This window comes from Lepisma saccharinum, chromosome 13, assembly GCF_977018435.1.
Source record: "Lepisma saccharinum chromosome 13, izLepSacc3.1, whole genome shotgun sequence".
In the NCBI taxonomy this organism is placed as follows: domain Eukaryota; kingdom Metazoa; phylum Arthropoda; class Insecta; order Zygentoma; family Lepismatidae; genus Lepisma; species Lepisma saccharinum.
The window spans coordinates 40,991,039-41,008,041 of NC_139241.1; the positions used below are offsets into that span (position 1 = coordinate 40,991,039).

The 17,003-nt window shown below is 33.6% G+C and overlaps 1 protein-coding gene across 2 annotated transcripts in view; it reads left to right on the forward strand.

Annotated features, from left to right (window-relative positions):
- The window catches only part of LOC145997243 (uncharacterized), a 252,723-nt gene that overhangs the window by 202,120 nt on the left and 33,600 nt on the right, over positions 1 to 17,003 (forward strand). For both annotated transcript variants that reach the window (XM_083134072.1, XM_083134073.1), the window contains exons 14-19: positions 279 to 392; positions 2,221 to 2,304; positions 4,575 to 4,676; positions 8,311 to 8,424; positions 11,315 to 13,477; positions 15,350 to 15,460. In XM_083134072.1, the coding sequence (XP_082990198.1) occupies positions 279 to 392; positions 2,221 to 2,304; positions 4,575 to 4,676; positions 8,311 to 8,424; positions 11,315 to 13,477; positions 15,350 to 15,460 (2,688 nt within the window). The remainder of the gene's footprint in view (positions 1 to 278; positions 393 to 2,220; positions 2,305 to 4,574; positions 4,677 to 8,310; positions 8,425 to 11,314; positions 13,478 to 15,349; positions 15,461 to 17,003) is intronic.

The window sequence follows — 17,003 nt, forward strand, 5'->3', positions numbered from 1 at the left end:
GTTAACATAACTGCTTCAATACCTTCATTGCTAGACTCATACAGTGGACAGTAAATACCTGTCTTTATGGTTTTGTGCTAAGGCAATTTTATGCATGGTATCTTATGAGTAATGAAAGCAAATTTTAAAATACTATGTTCTTGACTAAGAACATTTTGATAAATTACCTTGGTTTTCACAATACCACGTTTCTTTAAAATTTATCAGTATTTAAAATATGTATAAGAGGAAACATTTATATACCTTTCATTAACAAGATTTACTTTTACATTCTTCAGAGTCATTCTCAAGCTACAACAGTCAAGCCGCAAGTTCGTGACAGTTTATCATCATCAACAAATCAGTTACCACCTGTTTTGCAGAGTATTACCAGAGGAGTAATATATAATCCAGTAAGTATAATGACTCTTTGTACATAACAGGAAATTACATTATTTTTTGTAGGGGACATAAAGTATATTACTATGTGGAATCTGTGAGATTGTTAACTTCCTTTATCATATGAATGAGAAAAAATATGTTTATTTATTAATGTGTATTCTATGGGTTGTGATAAAGTGAAACTCGTTTGACCCTTTTCGAAAAAGTATTTTGAATAACATCATGATTACGAAATTGGAGCGAACCCCTGATAAACTCATCCTACAGTGAACCTATGAACCAAGAACAATTTTGTCTAGAATGATTCTTTTTGTGATGATGATATTGCAAGTATACTGCTTCAGTCTACAGAATATTACTTCACAAAATCTGTAGATTCACTGTTGTGTGTGATATGGCCGGCCCCTGTGGCAGAGTGGTTAGCACATTGCGCATTGTAGGGGTTCCGAGTTCGAATCCTGGCGTGTGCATGGATGTTTCTGAGTGTCCATTCATCAATTTCATCATATCATCCCTCATTCAAATCTTTGCAAATTAGCCAAATGTGGCACAAAAAGCGAAGTAAAATAAAGCAAATCAAATCAAAAAATAAAAAATATTTGGAATATTAGAATGGTTCTCATGTAAGCACAAATTAATATTTGCCACACAATATTGATACATTATTAAGGCTACGAGGAACAGTTTCACTGTCCAGTCAGACAGGAGATTCTGGAAAGATCCTAAACTGCCCCTCCCCCACCAAACTTTTTCTGCGGCAATCTGAAATAAGAGAGGTCTGTGTGCTGTGGAGAAGAAAACTTACCATTACGCTTGTGGTAGAGTTGCCAGATTAAAATAAAACAACGGGACATACAGATTATATAGGCATGGATATAGTAAAATTTATTTTTTATAACATTTTTAAACATTAGAAAATCAATTGCTGTTTAAAGCATTGTTAATCCCTAATTTTTAACATTTTGACAAAATATATTAATATTTGAGTGAACTCTTGGCATCCTTTAAGAGGTCATTTTTTTTTTCCAATGCATTACTATAAAATTCAGAACATGACTTATTCTCATTCACGTGTTATTTCTTTAGCTAAATACGGGACAAATGGGCATCCCAAGAACATTTTCCGGGATACTGAGACATTTCTTTAAAAAAGGACACAATCCCACATATACGGGATGTCTGGTAACCCTACTTTGTGGGAGTATTATTTTATTTGTTCTCTTGGGTATGTCAAACTTTCGATGCACAGAAAAACACACAAATGGAAAGGGAACACTTTGAAGATTTTATTTGTCATCAGAGAGAGTTGTAAACTCACATTTGATCAGCCATAACTTGAAGTTGTTACTCCAACTGGAGAAGAACTCCATGCTAGGGATTTGAAAACTCTTATTCATTGTATTTTTTCTGATGATATTTAAATAACTACCCACCTGGTGCAAAACTGTTACTCTTCACCTTAATTTTAAAAAATGGTGAATTTTGCAAACCTCCTAAGATCTATTCTTTCAAAGTGTCATACTGTACTTTGCATTCCCCAAAGGAGATTAGGAGTAAGATAAGAATTGGTCAGTATTGTCAACCTACAATTGATATTAGTATAGGCAACAGATTGTGTAACTGCTTGAAAATATATTGGGTAATTATGGTTCAATCCAAGATTTTATAAGGGACCTTCGATTTCCATTCCAGGATTACAACCACATCATACACAAAGCCAGTCTATGTTGTTTTTTTTGTCCTAAGTGAATCATGAGCATTCCATTGTGTTTGTTCTTTCCTCTAATTAATATAATCATTGTTTATTCTCATTGTAAACCATTTCTTGTGTTTTTCTAGACAACACCACGGCATGTAACAAATCAACCCAGCAGTCGGTTTCAGAATAAACAAGATTCATCAAACTCTGTTCTGAATGAGAAGGTGAGTTGCATAGAATGGTATATTTTTTGTCAAGTTTTCATATTTATAATTTGATATAAATGCTTTCAGAGAACAAATAATGATGCTAAGTATGAATTCCAATGACATTTAATTTGTAAGGTTTTTGCATGTGAAGATATTTGCATCATTGTTAGTCCAAATCAATATCCAACATTTTTGCTACATGAAAAGAAAATGATCAAATCTATTATGTTACGATAAGATATTTTAGCTCAATTATCAATATGAACAAATATAAGTAATCTTGCATTAAGCTAAATAGTGAAAAAAGATTTTTTAAAATTTGATTCTTCCACAAAATGGTTCACTGCTATAGAATTATTTGAAACTGCCCTTATATAACATGGATAACTAAGTTATATATATAAACATAATTGTTTTTCTCTTCTTTATCAATATTTTCTTTATAAAATATTTATTTTTGACATGTTCTTTTTTCAATTTCTGAATGGACATTACTAGTGGATAGAGGGATAGAATGATTTTTAGTATGCTCTCATAAAATTTATATATGCTGGTATCTGTAAAACGTTGCAATTGATTTAGAATTTAATGCTATATTGTGAATTTTTAATTACCTAAACTGTAGCAACCTATCTGTAGCTACATATTAGGATTGTAGTAGATTATTCTATAATATGTGTATTGTTATTTTATTGTCTCTATTTGTCATTATGTGCATCTTCTACTGGATTATTTAAATGTGAAAAAGAAATTCAAATATAATTTGTGGTTCATTTATACACTTGAGTATTAATAATGCTTCCAGGTCATAATTGTTGTTTTTCTCCACACTGTTTCACTTGCAGTGAGCAATTTTTACATTATACTCACTGGTTATGCAAGGTATATGTAAATTAATCTATGAATGATCAGTGGCGAAGTATGGTCTGAAGAAGAAGGCATGTGTTACTTTAATATAATACATGTAGTACACTGGTACTTATGAAAGGTGGGGGAGGATTATATTGCCCAATTGCTCCAGTTTTTCAAAGGAAAAAATGACATCAGATTCATTTGAAGATAGGACATTATAGTAATAATAAGGATTACCTCCCCACCCTCTCCACAATCTATCAATGACATAAAGTTGTATCATTGCCACATTGTAATTAAGGGGTATATATAAATTTATATAATGATATCTTGTGGTGAGACATAGTGGTTCCATGTCACCACATTATACTGTTAGTCCAGTGGCTTGTATTTGTCTTTGCCACTGATCTACATTTATAATGCAGCATATGATTGAAACAGTTACAATTTGAAATTATGAACAAGAGCAATAAAATGTAACAGAAGCAATTTTTATACTCAAGTGTAATAAAAAAGTTATGTGTGCACATTTAAAAATGGTTAATTAAATTTTCTAATGCAATCATAGGGTAGGCATATTGATTATTTCCTTGGGATATAATAGCCATTCATCACTAGAATTAGTGGAGTCTAACAATGTTTTCAGTTTACATTAGTGAAAGTCACATGCTTTTATTTGTTGAATTTGGTAATTTTAATATTGCTTGGCATTTTAACATTGCACTGCTTTTGCTTTTTTGTGTTTGCTTTCAGCACAGAAATTTACTTAAAGATACAAGTTTACAACAACCTAGGTATGGTGAGCTTGGAAATAACTCCAAGTAAATAAACGAACAAGAAATTAGTTTCAAAGTGGTTGTTCAAATGTCTTCAATTGCAAAATTATGTGGCACCCTTATTAAAGAAATTAAAATTAATTCCAAAAACATGAAATATCTAAGCAATCTAAAGAAATATTCTAATTTTGTATTAATTTTGACCCATTTTGTTGATAAGCTAGAAAATAAGTTATAAATTATCCTGTTAATCTCCATCCCTGAACATCTTCAAGGAAATAAAAATGTTGCGAATGGCGACAAACAGTAGTGGCTGATAGGGAGGGGGGCAGCAGTCCTGCATGCCTGCCCCCCAAACAAATTATATTTTGTTACCATTAGTGCAAAAATTAAATATTTATACTTCGGCTATTTAATTTTTGCACTAATGGGAACAAAATATAATTTGTTTGGGGGGGCTGCAGCAGGCCCCCTCATCGGCCGCCACTGGTGACAAACAATTAAATATATATATGTGTGTTTTGTAATCAAAATGGAATGATTGTGTTTTTACATGTCGGTGAATTTAACAATGTTCGTTTATTTTCTCTGGTGTAAAAATCGTTGCTTGTTGCACAATTTAACTTGTACCACTAATTTGCATGTTTTAACTTATAGCAGTATCATAAAAGTAATGGACAGATTAATGTCACAACCAAAAAACCACGATACAGGATACTCACCACAGATGCCATTCCTACACTCAGAACCACCAGGACGGTAAGATAAGTGTTAGATGATATTGTAAGATATCATACAAAAGGGAACTTGACATGAATTAAGAACAAAGTGACTGGAAAAGTTTTCATGACTGCCATGCAAATCTCTATGTTGCACTATTTGGTACTCTCTGCATTTGTTCTATTGAATATTAAGAACAAGGTGATTGGATTTCAATCAAGTAAAGTACTATTTGTAGTAGGAATTTTAAATTCCAGGAAGTTTTAATACATGGAAGGACATAATGTACAACTGTTGTTCTTGCATAAATAAGATGTAACATGTTTCAAAATAGTCTCTATATTTGTGAGGTAAAAAATTGAAGCACTTTGGCTTGGTGTGAGGAGAAGGTCATGCAAAATAGGCACACAGTAATTCTTATTCATATTGTAAATACGATTTCTTCTCAACAGTCATTTGAGACTGCACACACAATTTATGCTTTGTAGTTATTTTACACATGCTGCCATCTATTGGCACTTTCAGGAAAGATGAACTCCTACTTCAAATAATTTAAAATAATGGTAACTTTTCTAGTTGTTTCCATGAAAGAGTCCTGTCAACTAGAGAGTAGTAACACACAACAACACAAATTACTAATGAAAGTAGTTACCAGCATGGTTAATAATCTCTAGCTACTGTCATAGTTAGATCTTGATCAGTGGCATGTAATGTGTAAAATTTTACTGCTCAATGACAGACAAAACTTGTCATTATTATTATTAGCAGTTTGCAGTATAGTTGAACACATGCAGTTCAATTCAGTCGAATAATTGAATTGAGTTTATTATGTCTTATGACTTGATGAAAATCAACATATGTGACTGAATGTAATTTGGGGAAACATTAGTTTCTATTCCAGAAGAGGGGTTGTAGTCTGTGTTAGTGATTTCTAACAGGTGGCCTTGTTAGGTCTCAAAGTGGGTGGAGGCAGGGAATATTATCCCCAAGTATAATAACTTGTGAAAAGCATCTCTCCTGTTGTGCACACACTTAAGATCAACTCTGCATTACATTTATCCATCTACTTTATGGCTACAATATAATGATATTTTCTCGATGAAACATACTACATTTGGTACTCATTACGGGAACTTTTGGACCAAAGTAACAAGTAATAAGTGACAAAAAAAATTGTTCACTTAAAAAAGAACCTGTACAAATAAATACAATCTTTCACACCGAAGTGACACTGACCTGAATCAGCACTTGTTTCTTGTGTGCCACTCAGACTACACCATTTGCTCAATACCGTGCATTATGTTGCCTCAGTCTGGTGGTCACATGTATTCAGTGAATCCCATTTTACAGATTGGAGGGGCCCATCTCGTTTCTCATTTTGGTCTGAAAACCCCCTTAAATTATGAACATAATTTATATTTACGACTTCAAGTGTTAAAGTTCATTTATATCAAAAGTGATAAGAACTTTCTCATTATTTCATTCAGTCACTCTTGAACTCACAAGCAATTCTCTATCCAGTAAAACATTTATTTATTTATTTCTTGAGAAAGTTCCAGATGCAGCACAGGTGGCCATTTTCCACTGAAATTGTCAACAATGAAAAAGCAGTAATAATAATAGGCAAAAAAAAATATATATAATTAAGAGTAACAAAACAACATAAAAGTGAATAGCAAATGAACAAGAAAATAACATAAAAGTGAATAACAAATGAACAAAAAAATAAGTAAAAGATGGCACTATGTGATATTAATTACAAGCATTTCTTTTGATAGAAGACCGAAAGGCAAACTCCGAGGGAAATATATCAATACTTGAGGGGAGATCATTGTATTGTGCTGCAAGTCTGTAAAAGAGAGATATTTTATGCATTTCAAGTCTAGGTTCTTTTGTATAAAATAATCTTGTGTTGTGTGCATAGATACTCGAAAGTGGAATTCCTCAAGAAGTGTGTTGCAGCGGATAAGAAGAACTAGTTGAATTTGTAAATTCCCATGATCTATAGTTTTTCATTGCATAATCATTGCAGATTTTATGACTTTTCTTTTGGCAAAAAAGTGGGATGTTACCATTATGTGAAGCTTTCTTTAAGAAAAAAAATGGTCTCGGTATTACCGGTACTTATAAATCATTCATTACTAAACAGTCTTTGATGCAAGATTAGGATGCACAGAATACTCATGAATATACATTCAAATGGAATATTCCAAATCGATGCACATCATTTCTTCATGACAGGTTACCGAAACATTTTCCAGGCCTGAAAAAAGTTATCCCATTAGTTGTTATTGATTTGTGCATTATATATGAAATATTACACCTGAGGAAATTTAACAACAGTGTTGCGAAGTACGAACTTAACAAAATATAAACTTGTTTGTCTGAAGATTCTACGCCACTATCATCGGTTTTGTTATCTGACAAGTCAATGTGACGATTACATGATGAAAGGTTATAAACCTATTTCTAGACTGGAAAAACGGGTGCAACGATTATGCAGTGAAATACAATATCTGAATAATTAACTTAGTACATACCAACATAGCCATTTTAAGCAGACCAGGTACAATTAGGAAAACAAAAAAAGTTTTGTAAGTGCACTAAATTCACAACATTGAAATTAAAAATACCACAAGATCATTCTACATGCAAATTCCACATTTAAAATCCTAAATTTAAGGTAAGATCATATAAACTACACGACAAACAATGTATATACAATTTAAATCCAATACTCTCACAATAATAAGCTTGTGTTTAAATATGCTGCTTTAGAGTAAATCCTTCAAGAATCTTCTAATTCCTTGGATTGGATATAACAAGCCAGTATGATTATGGAAAAGACATATTTCTTGCACACTCATATTTTAGTGTTACTAACTTGACAAATGAAAATATAATTATAGAATTCATTAAAGAATGTTAACAAATAAGTAAAATTCTTTCAAGTTCGAATTTTAAAATTTGAAATAATGTGTCTCATTAATTTATCCACTAAGTTATGAGGCTGAGCTTCTCACTGATTTTGACATATCACTTCTAAATTATCTTCCATTCTTAAGTGGTATTTATTGTAATGTACATACATTAAAGGAAAGTCTTTTACATGCATTAAATGAAAGGAGGTTGTCATTAAGAAAACATTTTTTTATAACTATTAATGTTAATTATACAATTATTTTGTCTATGAAGACAGTCACTTGTAATTTGTATAAGAAACAAGACTTTTGAATTTAAAGCTGGTCTTTGAAGTGGAGTAATCAGCATAATGTACTATGAAGCCAGAGGTGCTAGGTTCGAACTTTTGCCATACATAGGGTGTGACTTTTGTTTAGTGATTTGCTTTATTTTACTTCACTTCTTGTGCCACTTTTGGCTAATTTGCGAAGATGAGTGGTGACATGACGAATGGACACTAACAAACATCAATGCACAGGCCGGGATTCGAACCCGGGACCCCTGGCATCGTAGCACGATGTGCTAACTACTCTGCCACAGGGGTCGGCACCATACATAGGGGTATCACTGTGATTAACCCAAGAGGTGGAAGTATAATAATCAAAAGAGAATGGAATAAACTTTTGAAGAGAATCCTTATTCACACTGGTTTGTTACTTATCAAACTTAATTTAAACTTCTCTTTTTTTGTGTGACTATCATGTGTCTATAGACAGGTGCTTCTGTAGCGACAAGTACTACAACTCCGTACACAACTACTACGGAGAAAGTTGTCTACAGTTGGAAAGTAGTTCGGTTTCCATCCACATCTTCTTTCAACATGACGGTAAGAAGACAGAAGACATGTAAATACTATCAAGACCTTTACTAAACTTAATACATAAAATATTTATAAATAAACTTAACTAAGTTCTTCTAGATCTTTATATGTGCTAACACGTGCCATAAATTTGGGAGAAGATCACTTCATTGAGAACAATGCGAGGGGATAATGCCTACAATGTGGCCATAGGAATGCATCATTAGGGAGAGGAAGATAAAGCAACAGATCTTAGATCTTAGAACAGGGGTATCCAAACTTTTTTTTGTATGTAAGGCCAATCTACTATTTGTAATATGACTCGTGACGAATTACTCATTTTATTTACACTAAAATTGATGCCATAATAATAATAATAATAATAAAATTGCCTTTATTGGAGCGGGCGTGTTTCGGCCTCTAGGGCCATTCTTACAACAGACCCATAGATTAATATTAGAGGTTAAGTACTACGGTAGGGCACATGCACTACCATGCAGCAGGCTGGATGTTGCCCATGGGCCTTAGTTTGGGTGACTCTGCCCTAGAGGGCCATGACTTGCTAAATGCCTTTCTATTGGGTAATGCATGGTCAAAGCATTGAATCTCATTACCTCTGTTTTCTACATATCAATTTTCATTTTAAAACTTTGCATAGTCACTACTTAAGGTAAAAAAAAAATATCTAAAGTTCCCCCATGCTTACTGTACTGTGTGTGAAGGCACATAGAGGGATGTAAAGGTAGGGTGTACATTTTCATTATCTCAGTCATTTTTCGAAGATATGTAATCAGCTTAATGCTCAGACCACCCTTACTCCTCTAGGTTGCTCCCAGTCTGGGTAGGCCCCAAAATTGCTTTTTGCTGACAAAATTTCCAACCTTACATCACCCACCCCAGGAATTGAATGTAGGTGTCCTGTATGGCTAAAGACACACAGCCGACTGGGCCACCATAGTACCTACCACTGTGATATATTACAAAATAATACAGTAGAATGGCTAGTCATATAAGGCTGTGTGTGTGTACCTTGGTAGTGTAAATTTGAAAAAAAGTTCTGGCGGACCAGGATGAAAAGTTGGCAGAAGAATATAAGCCCTGACTTTATACCAGTACATGCCATTTTTCTTTTTAAATAGCTGCAAAATCGTGGCCAAAATGCTTAGACAATCTTAAAATTTGTAGCTTCCACTGGAAGATTAAACCCAGAACTGTTCACCCCAAAAGTAAGAGAAAAAAAATAAAGAAAAAATACTAACCATTTGTCTATGGTGACCCATAAAGTTAAAATGTGTATAAAGGAATAAAATTTATTGAAGTAAAATAAGGAGCTATTGCATATTAGTTAGTTAACGATAATGAGTAAAAATTAATCTTAAGAACCAAATCAACTGAATGTGCAGTTTTCACAGATTTTTTTCAAATTTATGGCACAGAATTTCATGGCACTAGAAATTCTTCTAACTCAGTTAACTACTTCTTGTTTTGTCACCAAAACTTATTATAAAGAAAAGAGATACTAATTTGTTTCACTAATACAATTTCAAGACAAGAAAGTATGACGAACTGTTTAACTGCCTAACAAGAAATATTTGCTCTTTCTTGATGCAGTTCTAATTCGATGATTTTATGATACTCTCCTTCAATGTATTTCTTCATCAAAACTTCTAACAGTTAACCTTGGCTATCAATCTATCACTCTCTGAAAATTAAGTAAAGTACATTTTATAAAATTCTAACTCTCATGTATATAAAATATAATATACATATTTTCTATATCCTCTACATGTTATCATTTCACATTGTTGATATCTCGAACATAAAATAAACTAGTAGAGTTTAAATTGCATATTTTGTAAAATATTATTTTGTCAATATCTTAAACTTTAAAATTTTGCAATGTAATAAGAATAACCATATTGTTATTTAATGAACTAAACTTAAAAAGTACATTTAAAAAGTACAACTAAATATAAAAAGTAACGTGTCTGACTACCATGCTAAAGGTCCCGGGTTCGATCCCTGGCCAGTTCAAATCTGGGAACTTTTCTAACATTGGAAGTGGCCCCGGCACCCACCCAGCATCGAATGACATGGGTACCTGGGGGAAGCCCTGGGGGGTCAAGGTGGTCAGGGGCGTGATGCAGATCACATCACCCCCACTCACGACCGGATCAAGAAAGTGCGGGATGTTACTCCCACACCCACCACCTATACGCTTTCATGGCGTAGTGTTAAGCATAGGAGAGCACTTTACCTTTTTTTTTACACTTCTTTCCAATAGAATTGGAAGAAAATTTACTTTTCCTTGTAGTGAGTAGAAAAATTTTATTTCTCAGCATTTGGACACATTTTATGCATGGTTTCACTTTTCAATACTTATATAGATTATAATGTAATATAAAGTTACATTATAAATATAACTCTTGAAAAAGACACAAGTTAAATGTGTTAAAATATTGAGTATTATGAAGGTTAGTTACTACATAGAGAAGTAAAGTTTTACTACAAATGTAACATTGACAACATCCATTGTATAACTGATTCCTTTTTTGTTTAAAAAAATTTAACCATTGTTATAACTGTATCTTTATTCAAACTAAAAATAAATGGCTGATGAAGGGAGTGTGTGTTCTCCTGAAATGTCACACCGAAAAAACTGTGTTTTTATGCTTGTAATAACTGTAGACTAAATGAGAAATAATTCTACAATGCAAGCAATGCATACATACAAAAAAAATTATTGAATGTAACTACACAGACAAATTTGCAAACATTAAAAAATCATAATTGAACAATTATTGATTAGAAATTTCATTAAGACATTCAATATCTGTTATGTTAATTGACATGAATATTGAGGAGACAGAAGTATACAAAATATTTAAATAACAAAAGTTATGTTTTATTTCTTCAGGAGTCGCCAACATATACAACACGGCAAATGGAGGACCATACATTACGTAGTAAAAGTGTGACTGGGAGCCTGACATATAGCCCAATGACAACTCCTCAATTCATGACAGTGACTAGGCAGATGACGCTAGTAGCACCCTTACCTTTCCCGCATAGCTTGTCTCCTTCATCCACAGGGGCAGTGAAGAATTTAACCATCTCAGAATCCATTGTACTTCATAAAGGCTTCACACCAAGAAACAGGACCAAAGTCAATACAGTTGAAAATAATGAGACTATACTATCTGTTAGGGATGATGTAGAGAATAAGGCTAATGAATCTTTAATGTTATACAAGAATCCCACGGTGAAGACATTCCTCAATGGTGAAACAAAGATGGTGACTCCTAGTGATGGTCTTCTTGAAAATCCAAATTCTTACAATAGTGAAAAGCAGAATGTGAAAGACCCTACTCTGGGCTTTCTGTACTATAGTACAACAGAAAATACCCCATCATCAGGTGTACAGGCAAGAAAAGTTTCCTCACCACAGATATTTACAGGGTACACCAAGCTTGCACATTATCGCAGTAAAGTACATATGGCGCCATCTGGAAATCAAAGTTTTGTTTTCTACAAACTGAGAACTAAGTCTCCAGTCTATGATAAGAATAAACATGCCTCGGAACAACAAAACCTAAAGAATGGTTTGTTCACTTCTGACTTGTCCACTTCGACTGTCCAGTCTGTTCCTTCTTCTGAATCAGATACCAGCTCATACAGCACAAAGTCTTACATTGCACCAAACTTAATTCAAGCCCTGCCAGTTACGGAAAGCAATATTGATGTTGCCAAGAATTTCAAAGAAGTTAAAACGGTGGAGGATGTGCGGCAAGCTTTGCTGCGTATGCTGTTAATGTTGACCTCTTTCCCTGGTTCTGTTTCAAACTCAACAAAAACTATGATTGAGACGTTATCGGCAATGGCTAACATTAGTACCATTCGCAACATAACTTCAGGTATTGGGGTGTCAGTAACAACTGATGCTTCTACAACTAAGCAAGATGTAAGTGCAATCAGCACAAATTCCCTTGTTACTAAGAGTGATAGGACAGGATTAGCATCTGTGGATGACAGTAAGAATAAAAAATCAACATCGGAAATAAATTTCATGGGAATCACTAAAGATCCTTCTAATTCTAATAATTCTACAAAATCCTTTGGGAACAGTGGCCACTCTTTCAATGACGTGAATAAATCTTCAAATCCAATCTCAACTCTACCCATGTCAAATTCCGGTACAACTCCCATGAAACCATTTTTAAATACCTTTCAAGATGTGACAGTTCCATCTCTTAACATCGAAAATACCACTCCTACTATGGAAATGACAGTGACTACCAAAGCTTTAACACTGATGCCTGTGAAACCAACCACATTACAAATGGATGATACTTTGTCTGCGGGGAGCTCGCTTACAAAAAGTTACACTCCGGTTATACTCAGCACAAGCAGCTTCACAACATCCACTAACAATCCTGTGAATATCTTAAAGCCATTATCCATAAGTGAAAGTACTGAGAAAAGTATACCAATGGAAATTAATGTTACAGAAAGTTCTACAAACAACTATTCAAATAGTGAGACTAGTGCCATTTCTGAAATAGATATTTCTTCTGTACCAAATATAAATTTGATTAGTAGTATTAGAAACTTGCAGGAATCTAATGAAGCCACACTTAGTGATGTTTCTACAACATACACATCACAAACTGTAACAAGAAGTCATGTAAGTGAAAGTACCATCAAACCAAACATTTTCACAGAAAGCAATATTCATCTTATACCATCCACTACCGTTACCCCATCTTCTTATACCAAGTCCGAAACAACATTTTCCCCATTGTCAAATGATGATGTATCACTATTAGAATCTACTACATCAAGACCACAACACAAGAACAGAACTTTTCCCACTCTGCAAAGTTCTAGCAGAACGGCAGAAGATCTCCGTGAAGTTCTTCTTCGGATGTTATATCTGATTGCTTCACGTCTTCCTCGAAGTCTTACAGCTAATGTTTCTTCAACTGCCACTGCCCCTGTTTCACCCATTCCCGACACCACCACAGTGCCAAACCTTCCAAGCACAACGTTATACAGTGTAGAGGAGACAACTACTGTGACGGTTAGTTGTTTATATGCCGACTACAATATGTTTCCTTTTCTTTCCTTCTGGCTATGTCTACAATGGGACGTCTGCTATGATTTTCACATGGTGCTGGTGTTATTAATGTATTTTAAGAACCTGTCTAACAGATTTTGTAATGTACATTTTGTTTTTTTTAAAATATTGATATTGTAAAGAATTCTTTGTAGGGAATTTGTGGATTGATATTGTAAAGAATTCTTTGTAGGGAATTTGTGGATTGCCTAGATATTGAAAATGGTTTCATTGTGTCACAATTCTTATTTTCTATTACAAAGTTTTGTTTTAAGTCCACTTTATGTTCAGATAAGCTAAGCAAAGCTGGATCTATAGTTAAAATGGGATCTGAACCACTGCGCAAATGTTGGTTGCAAGACAAGATTAGCCATCCTGCTATCCACGAGGCCAAAATGCTAATAAAGAGTGATGAAAAAATAGTGAAGATTGAATTATCTAAGCAACAGCAAATTCAATCCACAAAGATTTTCCTGAATGCTCTAAAATATATTCTAAATGAATATAATTTTTCATAAAATAGAATATCAGTGTTTTCTTTTTTTTATCAAAACAAAAATCATTTTTGGAAAAATGCTGAAAGAGGTCCATGACCCAAAAGAGCTTTAAGGGTCCACTGGATCTTTTGTATACATAAGGAAAGACTTCCCCCTCCCAAAAAAACAACCTCAAAACCTACAGTATTTAATATTCTGAAAAATTATATCTGTTTAGATTCCTTCTGAACATGCAAATCTTCACAGAATTTACTTTTCCTGTAGTATATACAACTTAGATGGAAAATAGGTTTACTATAGGACATTGAAACTATTTCTAATATCTAGACAACAGTGAAAGTAATGTGCACAAAAATCCACTTGAATATCATAGAAGGAATTCTACACAAATGTAAATTTTCAGAAATTGGAATATCTTATTGAGTTTTTTTTCAAAAGAAGAGACATTTTTTAAAAAATAATAGCTCCTAAGAGAATAATAGAAAATTCCAGCTGTGCAATTGAAAGTAATTTCATTTTCTTGAACTACATACCTCTTTTCAAGTATATAGCAATGCTGCCTATACAGCATGAAAGTTACAGATTTGTTGCTGCCTTGGTAGCTTTGTGTATTTTGTGATCAACTCTCAATCTTGCCACTGAAGGTTCCAGGTTCAAATCTCAGGCTGGATACAAGTGTCTCTTTGTAAATAAATCCCTTCGTCAGCTTCATATATTAATAATAATAATTTGTCCTCATCATTACAATTAGACGAAAGAAGCAGAAAACTGCCATAACATTTTAAAAATACAATCCATACATTGTATTCTTACATAACTTTCGGCTAATTGTAATGATGGGGATGAGTGATGATTAGATTAAATTGATGAAGGAACACTCACAAAGAACACCATGCCCAGGTAAGAACTCAAGCCTTGGAACATGAACATCGATGGCAAGTCGACCATTTAATGCAGCTTGACCACTGAGCCAGCTTCCCAAAAAGTGAAACAAAATATCACCTTTAAGGAACAAAGGCCACTTTTACATTTATACCACTATTGTTCCTATTGTGCAGAATCTTGGAAGAACATTTCAAGTGCGACACGGAGAATTCTAGTTATTCCCAGTACTTGGAATTATGGAAGAATCACTTCTTTGCTGTGTGTTCAAAACATTTGGCAAACTCTGAAATCTAGAGTGAGAAGCACATTGGTGAAGGATGTTTCTTTTTTTCAGCATATATATCACTTTGAGAAGAACTCCATTTTTTTGTCACTGATAATAAAATTTAAGTTAACTTAATTGATCAAGTGTTTCAAGTAAGTGATTGCTTCTCTCTTTCTTTTTCTTGTTTAGGAAGCACCAGCACCTATAACAACCACATTACACACAGCACCAACTACAACCAAAAGTACAGCAAAATCTGATTCGGGTACAGGAGTGAGGACATTGGCCTTTAAGTCACTGGTATGTAAATTATAGTAATAATCCATTTAGTTTCCAAAATCCTAATAAGAACAAATAAATAGAACTTCATCTTATTTCTGATGAAGTTGTGAAAATCAACATATACGTTCCAAAGCTTCTGCTGAGACGTATGTGCGTCAGTATATTACTATAATATTCATGTTATTTCTCCATAACTACTGTTGATATTTTATTCCAATTTTCTTATTTCATTTATATCCATATGAATCTATGTTATACTTGAATTACAACAAAAGTATTGTATGCTTGCCAAAAAGCTGTTTTAGAAAAAGGGATTTCATTTTTAAGGCATAGCTTTTTAAATGCCCAGAGGGTGGTAAGGGGTGATCTTCTGAGAAGGCACCCAAATGGTTACCCCAGTGGTATATTCTGAAAATTTGACCTGGTTTTCCACAACTTATTTATTGTATGTGCTATTAATTAATAATCAAATGTAATAGAAATAAAACACCAACGAAGGCATGCAAGTAAAACAAAACCAGATGTCTGACAACTTCAAATATTAAGGTAATTTCTATGTGTGTGAAAAAAAGTTGGTTTACTGGTGGTAAACCAGGTAACATGGGAGAAAAACACCACTGGTTAACCCTTTTCCTCCATAGTACATGACAACAACATGTTTGCAAGCTAATGACGCTCTCGTGCCTGGATCAACATCCTGTATAATCCTTTGTGTTTTATCCTTGTGTGTGCTGAATGCCCTGTTACAGCCTTGGCTTGCAACTAGGGTATGGAGTAGAGTGCTTCAGATATAGGATTTTGCTTGAGTGGCAAATAGTTTGCTTGATAGCATACATAATTGAGAGCTTTGCTCAAGAGAATAATGCTTAAACAGGCAAAATTAGTGGCCCACTTGAAGCCCAATAGTATACGTATACGTATAACCATAATTTGTCTATGGTAGTTGGCCCTCAAATATAGATCATGAACTGAAAGATGCAGTAAAATTGAAACTTCAGTGAACATGTCATCATCTCTATGCTTAAATGTACATAGTTTAGTCTATCTTGCCAATACACAGTGATATATGAAAATGAGATGGATGATTGAGGGCTGAAACTACAAGATGAATATTGTACATGTTAGTGTCTACAATTAAATTATTATCACATTAAAATAATATTCCATTGTAAACGCTTGAGCATAGCATGTGGGAGACTTTAACAAGTATGAGCGATTGAAAGTGGTACCATGCAGTGATCTAGTATGGAGTATGTTATCCTCACATAGCACTATAACTTTAGTTGTTGGTAAGGGGTCAATGACAATCATAGTTTTAGTAATTAAGTAAGGAAGTTTTAATAGATGTGCTTTATTTTCTTGTTAGGGTCCTATTCTCAATTTTGTTTCACTTGAAAAGCATATGATTTTTGACCCAAGTTCCTTTTGTTTTATTGGGATTTCATCATTGTACAAATGTAATTTTTACATGGTTCAATTTTGATTTACGTTTGTTAACACACACTGTGGTGTTTAAGTGATTACTTAAGATTTTGTTTAATATATCCTTTCGTGGTTAGGT